We start from the raw sequence: 13,526 nt of genomic DNA on the forward strand, positions 1-13,526 counted from the left end.
CCTTGAATGAAAGGGAACAGAAAGACTAAGCTGATTTTATCTGTGCCTTTTTCCTCAGAAATTTTAATTAATGTAATAATTAAAAAAAAACAAAAACAAATTATAAATTATGCAATTTAAGAAAAAAAAACACTTTCCAATAAACGTAATTAAAAAAAAAAAAAAAAAAAGAAAAAAAAACAACAACAAACGAACAAAAAAACTGAACCAAACCCTACAATGCACCAACTTCACCAGCAGGGGGCGCAGCTGTCCCATCTAGCAGGATTTAACCTGGACCTTTACAACACTGGAGGAGTGAGACCTCTGTCTGTCAGAGACCATCTTTAGCTTAGCTTAGCTTAGACCTTTACAACACTGGAGGAGTGAGACCTCTGTCTGTCAGAGACCATCTTTAGCTTAGCTTAGCTTAGCTTAGCTTAGCTTAGACCTTTACAACACTGGAGGAGTGAGACCTCTGTCTGTCAGAGACCATCTTTAGCTTAGCTTAGCTTAGCTTAGCTTAGACCTTTACAACACTGGAGGAGTGAGACCTCTGTCTGTCAGAGACCATCTTTAGTTTAGTTTAGTTTAGTTAATTTTAGTTTAGTTTAGTTTAGTTTAGTTTAGTTTATTGGTACTTTCAATTCCCACAAACCCAAAGTACAGGTGTAATTCGTTAGTGTTATACAAAAAAATATATATAATCATATAATATATATATATATATATATATATATATATATATATATATATATATATATATATATATATATATATATATATATATATATATATGGGTTTTAGTGTTGATTTTAAGCATAAACATAAATTGTGATGTTTTAAGGTCTAATAAATCTGAATTTAATCTGAATTGAAGCACATTTGAATAATAATCTGTTTGTTGGTTCTTGATAATCTGCTTTGTTTATAACTCTAATGGCTCTTTTTCGTAAGATAAAAATCGGGTCTGTGATTGTTTTGTATGTATGTGTATCTTTGGAGTGAGACATCTCACCCTCAGAGAGGATCTTAGAGTGGAAACCCGGATCTGAAGGAGTGAGACCTCACTCTTTCAGAGAGGATCTTTTTTAGTTTAAACCAGAGATGAAGGAGTGAGACATCACTCTCTCAGAGAGGATCTTTTTTAGAGGAAACCAGAGATGAAGGAGTGAGACCTCACTCTCTCAGAGAGGATCTTTTTTAGTTTAAACCAGAGATGAAGGAGTGAGACATCACTCTCTCAGAGAGGATCTTTTTTAGAGGAAACCAGAGATGAAGGAGTGAGACATCACTCTCTCAGAGAGGATCTTCTTTAGTTTAAACCAGAGATGAAACTGAAGTTTCTTCAGTCTCTTCACCATCAACTCCTGCAGCTTCTGGTGAGTTTAGAGAAACAACCGGAAACATGTTTAGATTTACTTTAATATATATGAGGCAGTAAAGTTAAATACTAACCAGATCTGTGTTGAAAAAGATCGATTTTCAGATTATAAATCGATTAGATTAGATTAGATTATTATTTATTTCTCCCTCAATGGGGAAACTCACTTTTGTGCAGCAGCAGTAAATTAACACAAATGCAAAGGAGGGGTAAAAAAGTAAAAAAGTAAAAAATATGATTACGAAATATAAACAGTATATACATTGGAATGAAAATAAAAGTTGTGCGAAAAAACAGTGCAAGAAAGCAGGTAGGATGTGTGTGAGGTGACAGATATTACACATGTTGTTATTCTCATATTCATTCCTAAAAATCGATTTGTATGTCTAAAGATCGCTTTTTGTTTCATCATTATTGTACAACTTTTGGTATTTTTTTGTTGTTTTTGCAATAAAAAGGAATGTTTTGTTGGACACCAGAATAACTAATGGCATGTTTTTGCCTTTAAATGTGTTTAAAGGTATGAAAACATTAAAGTGTTCAGTTATAATTGCATAAATTGTGTATATTTATTTGCTTTATACTGTCTTGGGGTTACATTTGCATAAAATGATAAAATAGGCAGGTGGAAGCAGCAGCGGGATGAGCGGGGATGGGGGGGGGGGACACAGGCCAGAACGCAGCTCCTGAGGCTCCGGCCTGCAAACACGCACAAAAGAGAAAAAAGGGGGGCCGGCACAAGAAACTACAGGAACGATGGACAAAAATGATAACTATGAGATATTTATAATAAATAAAAATGGTAATGGAGAAGAGAGGCAGGGAAAAGGACTCAGGTCTTGGTCTTACAGGTTCTGGTTTTTGTGTCTCCAGGTCCAGGTCTTGGTCTCCAGGTCCAGGTCTTACAGTCCAGGTCCAGGTCCAGGTCCAGGTCTAGGTCTGGTATCAGGTCCAGGTCTCCGGGATCATGAAGGACCAGAACTTCAACGACGAGATCCTGAAGATTCTGGACGAAGCTCCGACTTCCAGAAACGCCCTGAAGGGAAACTACGAGAACCTGCTGGCGGTGGCCGAGTACTGCTGCACCAACTATGTTCAGGTACTAGTACTATAGTACTACACTAGAGTACTACACCAGTACTACACTAGTACCACCACACCAGTACCAGAAACCCCTGAAGGGAAACTACGAGAACCTGCTGGCGGTGGCCGAGTACTGCTGTACCAACTATGTTCAGGTACTAGTACTATAGTACTACACCAGTACTACACCAGTACTGCTGTACTAACTATGTTCAGGTACTAGTACTACACCAGTACTACCACACGAGGTGAAAAAAGAGTGAAAAAACGAGGAGTCATCGACATTTGGACCATATAAATTAGAAATACATGAATTCAAGCTTTGAATTTGCAAGACTAGTATTAAATATCTACTCTCTGAGTCAATGTGTGTGTCCTTTACAGTGAAATTTACTCTTTTATTAATGAGGATTGCTAGCCCTCTTTGGCTGGAGTTGTAACAGGCTGAGAAAACATGCGGAAACTGTGCCGTGGCCAATGCATCTACTGAAGCTTTAACTAAGTGTGTTACTTGTAGTAGGACAATGTCTGCCTGCAGGGTTTTTATCTGATTAAGACGTTTCAGTCTCTTCGACCTGTTCCCGGCTCCATTTACATTCCAAGTCAGGAACTTTAATTTATCCATGATCCAATCATTGAAAGTAACATTATATGTAAGTGGTAATGTTGCATGAGAAGCTGTTGTATGTGTGTGTGCCGTGTTATTCTAAATGTGTGATATGTGTGTTTGTACCAGTTTACCAAACCGAAAAAGAAAGTGCAGCAGGGTGGGACATAGAGGGAAAAAAGAGAAAAAAAGAGGAAAGGGAGTGAGGTGGGGGGAGGGAGATAATTCTAATCATAAAAAACTATGCTATGCTATGCTAAGCTAACCCGTGTCCACCAGACTGGTGCTACCAAGCTAAGCTAACCCCTCTCCCCCACCAGACCGGTACTATGCTAATCTAAGCTAACCCCTCTCCCCCACCAGACCGGTACTATGCTAAGCTAAGCTAACCCCTTTCCCCCACCAGACCGGTGCTACTATGCTAAGCTACCCCTCTCCTCCCACCAGACCGGTACTATGCTAAGCTAAGCTACCCCTCTCCCCCCACCAGACCGGTACTATGCTAAGCTAAGCTACCCCTCTCCCCCACCAGACCGGTACTATGCTAAGCTAAGCTACCCCTCTCCCCCACCAACCCGATGCTACCATGCTAGGCTAACCTGTTTCCCTCCCCCAGGCGGGCGACTCCGGCCTGACGGCGCTGGAGGAAACTAAGAAGTTCACCACGCAGTCGCTAGCCAGCGTAGCGTACCAGATTAGCACGCTGGCTAGCAGCGTGCTGAGCCTGCTGGACGCGCAGACCAATCAGCTGAGCCGCATGGAGTCGTCCATCAACCTGATTGGACAGGTACATAGCACGCTAGCACCGCTAGCACCACTAGCAGACTCATCCATTCTGTTTACATCGAAGTTTAATTCAGAATTAATTCAGATTTAAAATGAAATCCCATTTAAAATCAGTAAAAATGACCATGTAAACACCTAATGTAGTTTTTTTGTTTTTGTTTTATTTCATTTTTATTTCTATTCTTTTTTTTAATATAAGAAAAAAGAGAGAATCTGACCGTACTGCTTCCACTCTGTATGCCATTTATGACAGTACTATGGAATAGAATAGAATAAACTTTATTTATCCCCCAGAGGGGAAATCCACTTGTGCAGCAGCAAACACACACACACACACACACACACACACAAATGACAATTTTTACAAAAAATACACAAAAGTACGAAAAAGGTATAAAAAAATTATCTCCTAAAAAAAAACAATAAATAGCTAAGTAATTAAAAAGAGCAATATAAAAAAATAGCAATGTACAAAAGAAATACTAAAACCCGAAAAAACAATAATATATACAATAATATATAAATGTGCAAAGAGACAAAAATATCAGTGATGTATTTAGAGGGAGAAGGTTGTTGCACTTTTAAACTGAACTGTTGTAATGATGTGAGACGTTATTGGAAGAGAAAGCAATGATGATCATCTCGTTACCATGACAACCTGAAGCCCGGTAACCGGTTCTTACTCGTCTCCCCAGACGGTGGAGATGCACAAGGAGAAGGTTTCCCGGCGGGAGATCGGCGTCTTCACGGCGGTGCGGAGAGTTCCGCGCGGCCACAAGGTGATTCCTCCGGCCAGCCCGACGCCCCGCCCACCTTACAGCCGCCGGCCAATCAGCTACCAGCAGCTGGACGAGCTGGGCCACGGCATGAAGGTAGGACCAAACTCAAACTACTACTACTAATCATTTCTGTTGGAAACGCTCGTTTCCAACAGAAATGAAAAGAAAAGTGCATGGTGCCCACAGTGAAACATGGAGGGGGTAGTGTCCTTATGTGGGGCTGCATGAGTGCTGCTGGTGTTGGGGAGCTGCATTTCATTGATGGCATCATGAATTCAGAAATGTACTGCTCTATACTGAAAACTAAGATGCTTCCATCACTTCTTGCCCTTGGTCGTCGTGCCCTTTTCCAACACGACAATGATCCTAAGCACACATCTAAAGCCACTGCTGGCTTTCTGAAAAGGAACATGGTGAGAGTGATTCCGTGGCCAAGTATGTCACCTGATCTGAACCCAATTGAACATCTTTGGGGAATTCTAAAGAGACAGGTTGAGCATCACTCTCCATCCAACATCCAATCTCTGAAAGAGGTCATTGTAGAAGAATGGAAAAAGATTGATGTTGCCAAATGTCGCCAACTTGTGCATTCCATGCCCATGAGACTTGAAGCTGTCATTAAAAATAATGGAGGCCATACAAAGTACTAAATGTACTAAATTTAGTAGTTTTTCTTGTGGGGTGTACTCATTTTTGCACCACACTAATTTGACTAAAAAAGGAAAATATGGCATCTGAGTTATATTATTAACCTTTGTTTTAAGTCAAAAGTTGAACAGATGCTGTATTAAACGTAACCTGTGCACATCTTGGAAATGTTGTTTGTTTTCAATGAGATATTGTATAAAATGTTACTTTTCAAAGGGGGTGTACTCATTTATGCTGGGCACTGTATATATATAATAAACGTGGTTTTAGAGCAGGTTAAGGTGGTTTGTTCATATCTGTCTCCGGTCTTAGCTGGTTGGTTTCAGGGAGGATTTCTGTGCAGTTTAACTCTGAGTAACTTGGTTTGGTTTAGAAGAGTTGCTGAGTTTTAGAGCAGGAACGTTCAGGTGGTTTGTTCTGCTGAGAGCAGCGTTAGAGCAGCTTTAGAGCAGCGTTAGCGCCGGAAAGCAGAAGTGAAGCTGCGGTTGCAACAGGAAGTAGCAGGAACCGCAGCAGCAGCACGTTGCTCTTTAGCATTAGAGCTAACGCCCCGAGCCCAGAGTCAGGAGACGCTAACGCTAACTCAGAGCCGCCGCCGCCGTCGTGGAAACGGGAACTCAACCGTGACACGTCACTTTTCACTTCCTGTTTTGGGTTTTCTGATTTCCTGATTTTCAAAGGCAACAAGCACTTTCAGACGTTTAAACTCACGGTTCCAGGACCGGTTCCACCTGGATTGAATTAAAACATATTTTTGAAGCCATGAACACGTGGAAAAGTAATTATTATCCAGCAATTCACTTTAATACAAAATAACAACACGAACTGAATAAAATAAGTATCTTTCTTAAACGGAAACCTGTCCTGCTTAACTTAAAAATATATAAATTAATATAAAACAATAGAAAGAAGCAGAACATCCATTCTGTAATAGTAGCACATTTTTAGTGCAATAACAAAAGTGCAAACAGAAAGTCTGTATAAACTTGTAAACGTATTTAAGCCTCAAAGGCCACGACTGCAGCTACAGTTGGAGTAAAACAGAAAAACATAAATGAACTCAACAGCTCAGTGACATTTTCTATTGGAGTTTTATGACTATTGTTTGACTCTCTCAGTAAAACGGGACAAAGTTCTTCACTTTTCAGCTCAATACGGGACTTTAGTTTATAAACCCTGGTTCAGGACCAGTTCAGGGACCGGTGTCTCTGCACCAGAACTAGTTGAGCAGGAACCGTCTCCCCGACAAACACGGTCCGGTGCCTTAGTGGAGCGTGGGAACCTGCTGGGAATCTGTTTGGAATCTGTTGAGGCTTTAATGAGCCTTTCATTCATTCATTCACCCTTCTCTCTATCTCTGCCCCCCGTCCCCCCGTCCCCTCATTCATCCCTTCTCTCTGTCCCCCTCCTGTACCCCCATCTCCCCCCGTCTCCCCCATCTCCCCTCTTCACCTCCAGGTTGCCGGGAAACAGCCGGACAAAGCCGGAACCATCCGGAAACACGGAGCCTCCGTCAGGTTTCTGCCAACTTTTCTGTCTCCCACGGTTCAGGGGGTTCTGTAGTCCAGGTCCAGGTCCTGGTCTGGACCAGGTCTAGATTTTAGACCAGTTCCAGGTCCAGGTCTAAGTCCAACTTCTGCTGTCTCCCACGGTTCAGGGGGTTCTGGAGTCCAGACTTTAGACCAGGTCCAGGTCCAGGTCCAGGTCTGGACCAGGTCTAAACAAGGTCTAGACCAGGTCCAGGTCCAGGTCCAGGTCTGGACCAGGTCTAAACAAGGTCTAGACCAGGTCCAGGTCCAACTTCGCATGCGTTTTTTCGTGCCTTCGTTCGTGCGTGCGTCCATGCATGCATTTTTGCGTGCGTGCGTTTTGCGTGCCAGCGTGCGTTTTTTCGTGCGTGCGGGCGTGCATTTTTAAGTGAGTTCGTTCGTGCGTGCGTGCGTGCGTGCGTCCATGCGTGCATTTTTGCGTGCGTGCGTTTTGCGTGCGAGCGTGCGTTTTTTCGTGCGTGCGTTTTTTCGTGCGTTCGTTCGTGCGTGCATTTTTGCGTGCGTGTGTTTAGCGTGCGAGCGTGCGTTTTTTCGTGCGTGCGGGCGTGCGTTTTTAAGTGCGTTCATTCGTGCATGCGTCCATGCGTGCATTTTTGCGTGCGTGCGTTTTGCGTGCGAGCGTGCGTTTTTTCGTGCGTGCGGGCGTGCATTTTTAAGTGAGTTCGTGCGTGCTTGTGTGCGTGCATGCGTTTTGCATGCGAGCGTGCGTTTTTTCGTGCGTGCGTTTTTTCGTGCGTTCGTTCGTGCGTGCATCCATGCGTGCATTTTTGCGTGCGTGCGTTAAGCGTGCGAGCGTGCGTTTTTTCGTGCGTGTGTTTTTAAGTGCGTTCGTTCGTGCGTGCGTCCATGCGTGCATTTTTGCGTGCGTGCGTTTTGCGTGTGAGCGTGCGTTTTTTCGTGCGTTCGTTCGTGCGTGCATTTTTGCGTGCATGCGTTTTGCGTGCGAGCGTGCGTTTTTTTGTGCGTTCATTCTTTCGTGCGTTTTCGACATTTCGACTTTTTTCTCAAAATTTCAACTTTTTTCTCGACTTTTTTCTCAAATTTTTGACTTTTTTCTCAAAATTTCAACCCTCTAGCTTCATACTGTAGTACATTATTATGTACTACAGTCCTCACAAATATCATTCAGGATCAAACAGACTGGTTTATTCTTCTGGTTTATTATCATTTCATCAGTATTTTTCTGTAATTCCTGTTCCAGGTCCAACAAGAACCCAGAACCGGTCCAGTGTCCTGTAGCCCCCCCTGGTGGCCCGGTGGCCCCCCCTGGTGGCACGGTAGCTCCTGGTGGCAGGTGAGGACCGGTGTGAGCGCACTCAGACAGCGGGTCACATGCCCTTCATTCATCCATTCATCCATTAATCCATTAATCCATTCATCCATTCATCCATTCATCCATTCATCCTCTTCCTCCTCAGCTCCAGCTTCGGGAAGCCCGTGGCTCCGCCCACAATCCCGCCCACCTGGCAGGCTCCGCCCGACTGTGACATCATCACCTCCCTGCTGGACGAAGCCCCGCCCCCTCCACCGCTGACCAGTGATGATGATGTCACTTCCTCCTCGGCCCCGCCCCCTCCTCCTCCTCCTCCTCCTGATTCGTCGGGAGGGATGTTGGCCCCGCCCCCTCCTCCTCCGCCTCCCCCTCCTTCAACGGCCAATCAGAGCCCTCCGGCTCCGGCTCCGCCCCCAAACCTGGGACTGGAGACAGGTGAGGAAATAAGAGCACTTTCAGAATAAAAGCACGTTTCAGAATACAAGCACATTTCAGAATAAAAGCACGTTTCAGAATACAAGCACATTTCAGAATAAAAGCACGTTTCCAAATAAAAGCACGTTTCAAAGTAAAAACACGTTTCAGAATGAAAGCACGTTTCAAAATAAAAGCACGTTTCAAAATAAAACCAGTTTTCAAAGTAAAATCATGTTTCAAAATAAACGCACGTTTCACAATAAACGCACGTTTCAGAATAAAAGCACGTATCTGAATAAAAGCATGTTTCAAAATAAAAGCACGTTTCAAAGTAAAAGCACGTTTCAAAATAAAAGCATGTTTCAAAATAAATCCAAACCATTAATAATCATTATTTACTCCATATTCCGGTCCCTAGCTTCCTTGTTTAAGGTTCCCGCTAAATTCCAGTTCCTTTCTGACATTTAAACATGTTTTTTTTTGCGTTCCGTCTGTTCACTTGCTGCTACTACACTGCTGTTTGTTTACACTCACAAGGCTGCCAACATGGCCACCGCGTCCCAGAATGCAACTTGACAATAAAGCCCTATTAAAAATTCTCCGGGACGTTTACGTGTCGCTGGTTTGAGCCCCCACAGATTGTGACGGCGGAGAGATGATCACTCTGACAACATCTAAGCCTCGTCACACGGCAGCCTCTGATTGGCTTGATGACATCACTCCTCTCTCTCTCTCTCCTCAGTGGTGGAGGAGAACGGGCTCCTCCCTCCTCCCCCTCCCCTCCCTGATGACGAGCTGCTGGCCCCGCCCCCTCCGCCGCTGGCCCCGCCCCCTCCAGTCCAGGACGTAGACGGTACTGTTCTCTGATTGGCCGAGCGCCAGAGCGCTGCTCTTCTTCTTCTGCTGCTGAAAATGCTGCTCCTGTTTTTTCCCAGCATGCTCTGTTTTTCCCAGCATGCTCTGCTTCTGCTGCTGAAAATGCTGCTTGTTTTTTCCCAGCATGCTCTGCTTCTGCTGCTGAAAATGCTGCTTGTTTTTTCCCAGCATGCTCTGCTTCAGCGGCGCTGCAGCCCCGGAGGAGCCGCCGCCGCGGCTCGCCGCCCGCCGCTCGCTCCGCCTCCCTGAGGGTCCGATCAGGCCCCGCCTCCCGCCGCCGAAGCCACGCCCACTCCCTCTTCCTGCCCGCCGTCCAATCACGTAAGCTGCTCCGGGCTGGCGGCCAATCAGGAGGCAGGAGACAGAACATGTGGTTAAAATCTATAAAATACAGGTTAATAGTTGAGAATACTGTTGAGTTTCCCAGGACTGAATAGATTATTCCCTCCTTCCTCCTAACGAGCAGCAAAAACAGCATGTGAGATTTTTTAGTATGTACTCTATAGTATGTACTATCCATACTCTAGTATGTACTATCCATACTCATTTGGTTGCTAAGTGATACGTATATGTCATAAGTATAATATTAAGTATATTAATATTATTATATAATATTAATATTATAATATTGGTATATTTTAATATTATATAATGTCATCTTGACAACTCCCCCTCCCAACGGCAGGAAGTGCTGCTGTTACCATGGTAACAACTCCCCCTCCCAAGGGCAGGAAGTGCTGCTGTTACCATGGTAACAACTCCCCCTCCCAACGGCAGGAAGTGCTGCTGTTACCATGGTAACAACTCCCCTTCCCAACGGCAGGAAGTGCTGCTGTTACCATGGTAACAACTCCCCTTCCCAACGGCAGGAAGTGCTGCTGTTACCATGGTAACAACTCCCCTTCCCAACGGCAGGAAGTGCTGCTGTTACCATGGTAACAACCCCCCCTCCCAACGGCAGGAAGTGCTGCTGTTACCATGGTAACAACTCCCCCTCCCAACGGCAGGAAGTGCTGCTGTTACCATGGTAACAACTCCCCTCCCAACGGCAGGAAGTGCTGCTGTTACCATGGTAACAACTCCCCTTCCCAACGGCAGGAAGTGCTGCTGTTACCATGGTAACAACTCCCCTCCCAACGACAGGAAGTGCTGCTGTTACCATGGTAACAACTCCCCTTCCCAACGGCAGGAAGTGCTGCTGTTACCATGGTAACACTGTGCTGAATTTAAGTTTACTTTTTTGTATTTACTGTTTAGTTTGGGATTTTGGACGCAGCGTATGACAGATGTTAATAGATTATCTATAACAGACGTTAGATAGATTGTCTATAACAGCAGATGTTTGACTCCATCTTGGTTTTCCCAGAATTCACCTGTGTCTCACCTGTCAGTCATGATCCCCCCTCCCCCTCCCTACCCCCCTCCTCTGGCCCCGCCCACTCAGGCCCCGCCCACTTCCTCTTCCTCTTCTGCTCTGCTGCGTCGCTGCTCCTCTTCCTCACCGCGGCTACCGGCTAGCCTGGAGCACCTGGGTGAGAAACTGGTAGTACAAGTACTGCACTGGTGGTACAAGTACTATGGTGGTAGTACAAGTACTATGGTGGTAGTACAAGTACTATGGTGGTAGTACAAGTACTGCACTGGTGGTACAAGTACTATGGTGGTAGTACAAGTACTGCACTGGTGGTACAAGTACACACCCTGCTAGTACAAGTACTACACTGGTAGTACAAGTACTACACTGGTAGTACAAGTACACACCCTGGTAGTACAAGTACACACCCTGCTAGTACAAGTACACACCCTGCTAGTACAAGTACACACCCTGCTAGTACAAGTACTACGCTGGTAGTACAAGTACTACACTGGTAGTACAAGTACACACACCGGTAGACAGATTGGTATAAGTACAAGTTTTACTCTCCTAATAGAAATATTGCAGCTACAAATCCAGTGCCTGAAGCTCCGCCCCTTTAACCTGATTGGCTAATGGCCCTGTCACTCTTAGATCTGGAGATTCCAGCCCCGCCCCCTTTCCTGGGGTTTGATGACATCATGCCGCCAGGGGCGGGGTTTGATGACATCATGCCGCCAGGGGCGGGGTTTGATGACATCATGCCGCCAGGGGCGGGGTTTGATGACATCATGCCGCCCCTCCCCCCCCCGGTGGATTACGACACGGACGTCCCCCCGGAGTTCCTGGAGAAAGGTACTTTTACTGATATTTATACTGTTACCGCTACTTCCTGCTAGTAAAGCTGTTACTGCTACTACAGTGACATCACTGTCATCACTTCCTGTCATCACTTCCTGTCATTGTCACTACCTTATTTGAGTGACACATGCGCAGTCGCGTCCAACATCGTCGGCCATCTTGGAAAGCAAAATAATGCGTTTTTTCATGCGTTCGTGCGTTTTTTCGTGCGTTTTTTCGTGCGTTTTTTCGTGCGTTTTTTCGTGCGTTTTTTCGTGCGTTTTTGTGTGCGTTTTTGCGTGCGTTTTTTCGTGCGTTTTTTCGTGCGTTCGTGCGTTTTTTTGTGCGTTTTTTTGTGCGTTTTGCGTGCGTTTTTTCGTGCGTTTTGCGTGCGTTTTTTCGTGCGTTCGTGCGTTTTTTCCTCAAAATTTCTACTTTTTCCTCAAAATTTCTACTTTTTCCTCAAAATTTCTACTTTTTTCTCAAAATTTCAACTTTTTCCTCAAAATTTCGACTTTTTTCTCAAAATTTCAACTTTTTCATCATGTCATGTCATCACTGTCATCACTTCCTGACATCACTTCCTGTCATCACTTCCTGTCATTGTCACTACCTTATTTGAGTCCCTACCCGATTTGAGTCACACATGCGCAGTCGCGTCCAACATCGTCGGCCATCTTGGAAAGCAAAATAATGCGTTTTTTCGTGCGTTTTTTCGTGCGTTTTTTCGTGCGTGCGTGCGTTTTGCGTGCGTTTTTTTTCGTGCGTTCGTGCGTTTTTTCGTGCCTGCGTGCGTTTTGCGTGCGTTTTTTCGTGCGTTTTTCCGTGCGTTTGTGCGTTTTTGCGTGCGTTCGTGCGTTTTTTCGTGCGTTCTTTCGTGAGTTTTTTCGTGCGTTCATGCGTTTTTTCCTCAAAATTTCGACTTTTTTCTCAAAATTTCAACTTTTTCTCAAAATTTCGACTTTTTCCTCAAAATTTCGACTTTTTCATCATGTCATCATGTCCTCATATCCTCATGTCATCACTTCCTGTCATCACTTCCTGTCATCACTTCCTGTCATCACTTCCTGACATCACTTCCTGTCATCACTTCCTGTCTCCGTCCAGTCGTAGTGCTGCACGGCTACGTAGCTTCCAAACCGGATGACCTGTCCATCGCCGAGGGCGACGTCATCTTCCTGACGCATCGCCATGACGACGGCTGGTCCGAGGGCTTCTTAAAGGGCCGGCGCGGATTCTTCCCAAACAACTTCGTTCAATCGTGGACGGGCTGAGCCGCCGTCGCCGTGGAAACGCCTCTCCAATCAGCACCCGGGATACGTTTAGAATGATTTAATAGATAAAACTCACGATTAAAAAGTCTAGATTCATGGATTCACTCACCTGGAAGGAGTCGAGTTGTTGTAATTAATAACAGAAATAAAGTTTATTTTACTGAAACCACCATGGTGGTGAAACTGTGTTGTTCTTTGTGTGAGACTCAATCAGTGCCTCTTTAATTCAGAATTAAAATTAAATCCGATTTAAAATGAGTAAAAATTACCATGAAAACACCTAATTCTGAATTAAACTTAATTCCGAAGTGGTTGGTTTATTCTGATTTTAAATCCGAATACAATAATTTCACGACCATGTAAACACTCATTCAGAGAAAAGAAAAGTTAAAAAAAAAAAATAAATTGTCCACTAGCACTAGTTACGTTGCTAAACTAATTAGATAACATAGGTAACCTTGCTAACCTGCTAGCTGACCTAGCTAACTAACATCAATAACCTGGATTGTACATTAAGGTACCTAGCCAATCTAGCCAGCTAAGTTAGCTAACCTTGCTAATTTAGCTACCTAATTTAGTAGACATAAATAGTTAACCGAGCTATATAGCTTATCTAATCTTACTAGCTAATCTAGTTAGCATAGCTATGCTACTCAGGAAACCCGGTTGATTAGAA

At 44.4% G+C, this 13,526-nt stretch overlaps 1 protein-coding gene across 3 annotated transcripts; it reads left to right on the forward strand.

Annotated features, from left to right (window-relative positions):
* The first annotated feature begins 1,244 nt into the window (after positions 1-1,244).
* Positions 1,245-13,020, forward strand: abi3a (ABI family, member 3a). 3 transcript variants are annotated; one of them, XM_061711408.1, is made up of 12 exons: positions 1,245-1,361; positions 2,237-2,462; positions 3,670-3,840; positions 4,535-4,711; positions 6,725-6,783; positions 8,018-8,110; positions 8,235-8,524; positions 9,249-9,359; positions 9,551-9,703; positions 10,774-10,914; positions 11,391-11,591; positions 12,684-13,020. In XM_061711408.1, the coding sequence occupies exons 2-12, from the start codon at positions 2,331-2,333 to the stop codon at positions 12,848-12,850; spliced, it is 1,695 nt and encodes a 564-aa protein (XP_061567392.1). In that variant the 5' UTR covers positions 1,245-1,361; positions 2,237-2,330; the 3' UTR covers positions 12,851-13,020. The 3 variants fall into 3 exon arrangements, with proteins under 3 accessions (XP_061567392.1, XP_061567394.1, XP_061567393.1); XM_061711409.1 differs by lacking the exons at positions 1,245-1,361; positions 2,237-2,462 and adding an exon at positions 2,537-2,601; XM_061711410.1 differs by lacking the exons at positions 9,551-9,703; positions 10,774-10,914.
* Positions 13,021-13,526: the final 506 nt, after the last annotated feature.

Source organism: Cololabis saira, chromosome 21, assembly GCF_033807715.1.
Source record: "Cololabis saira isolate AMF1-May2022 chromosome 21, fColSai1.1, whole genome shotgun sequence".
NCBI lineage: Eukaryota > Metazoa > Chordata > Actinopteri > Beloniformes > Belonidae > Cololabis > Cololabis saira.

What these genes read in the sequence shown, in the direction of transcription:
- abi3a (XM_061711408.1), top strand. Translation starts at nt 2,331, where the DNA reads ATGAAGGACCAGAACTTCAACGACGAGATCCTGAAGATTCTGGACGAA. An exon ending in CCATCAACCTGATTGGACAG is followed by an intron (nt 3,841 to 4,534) that starts GTACATAGCACG and finishes TCGTCTCCCCAG; the next exon opens with ACGGTGGAGATGCACAAGGA. An exon ending in GGCTAGCCTGGAGCACCTGG is followed by an intron (nt 10,915 to 11,390) that starts GTGAGAAACTGG and finishes TGTCACTCTTAG; the next exon opens with ATCTGGAGATTCCAGCCCCG.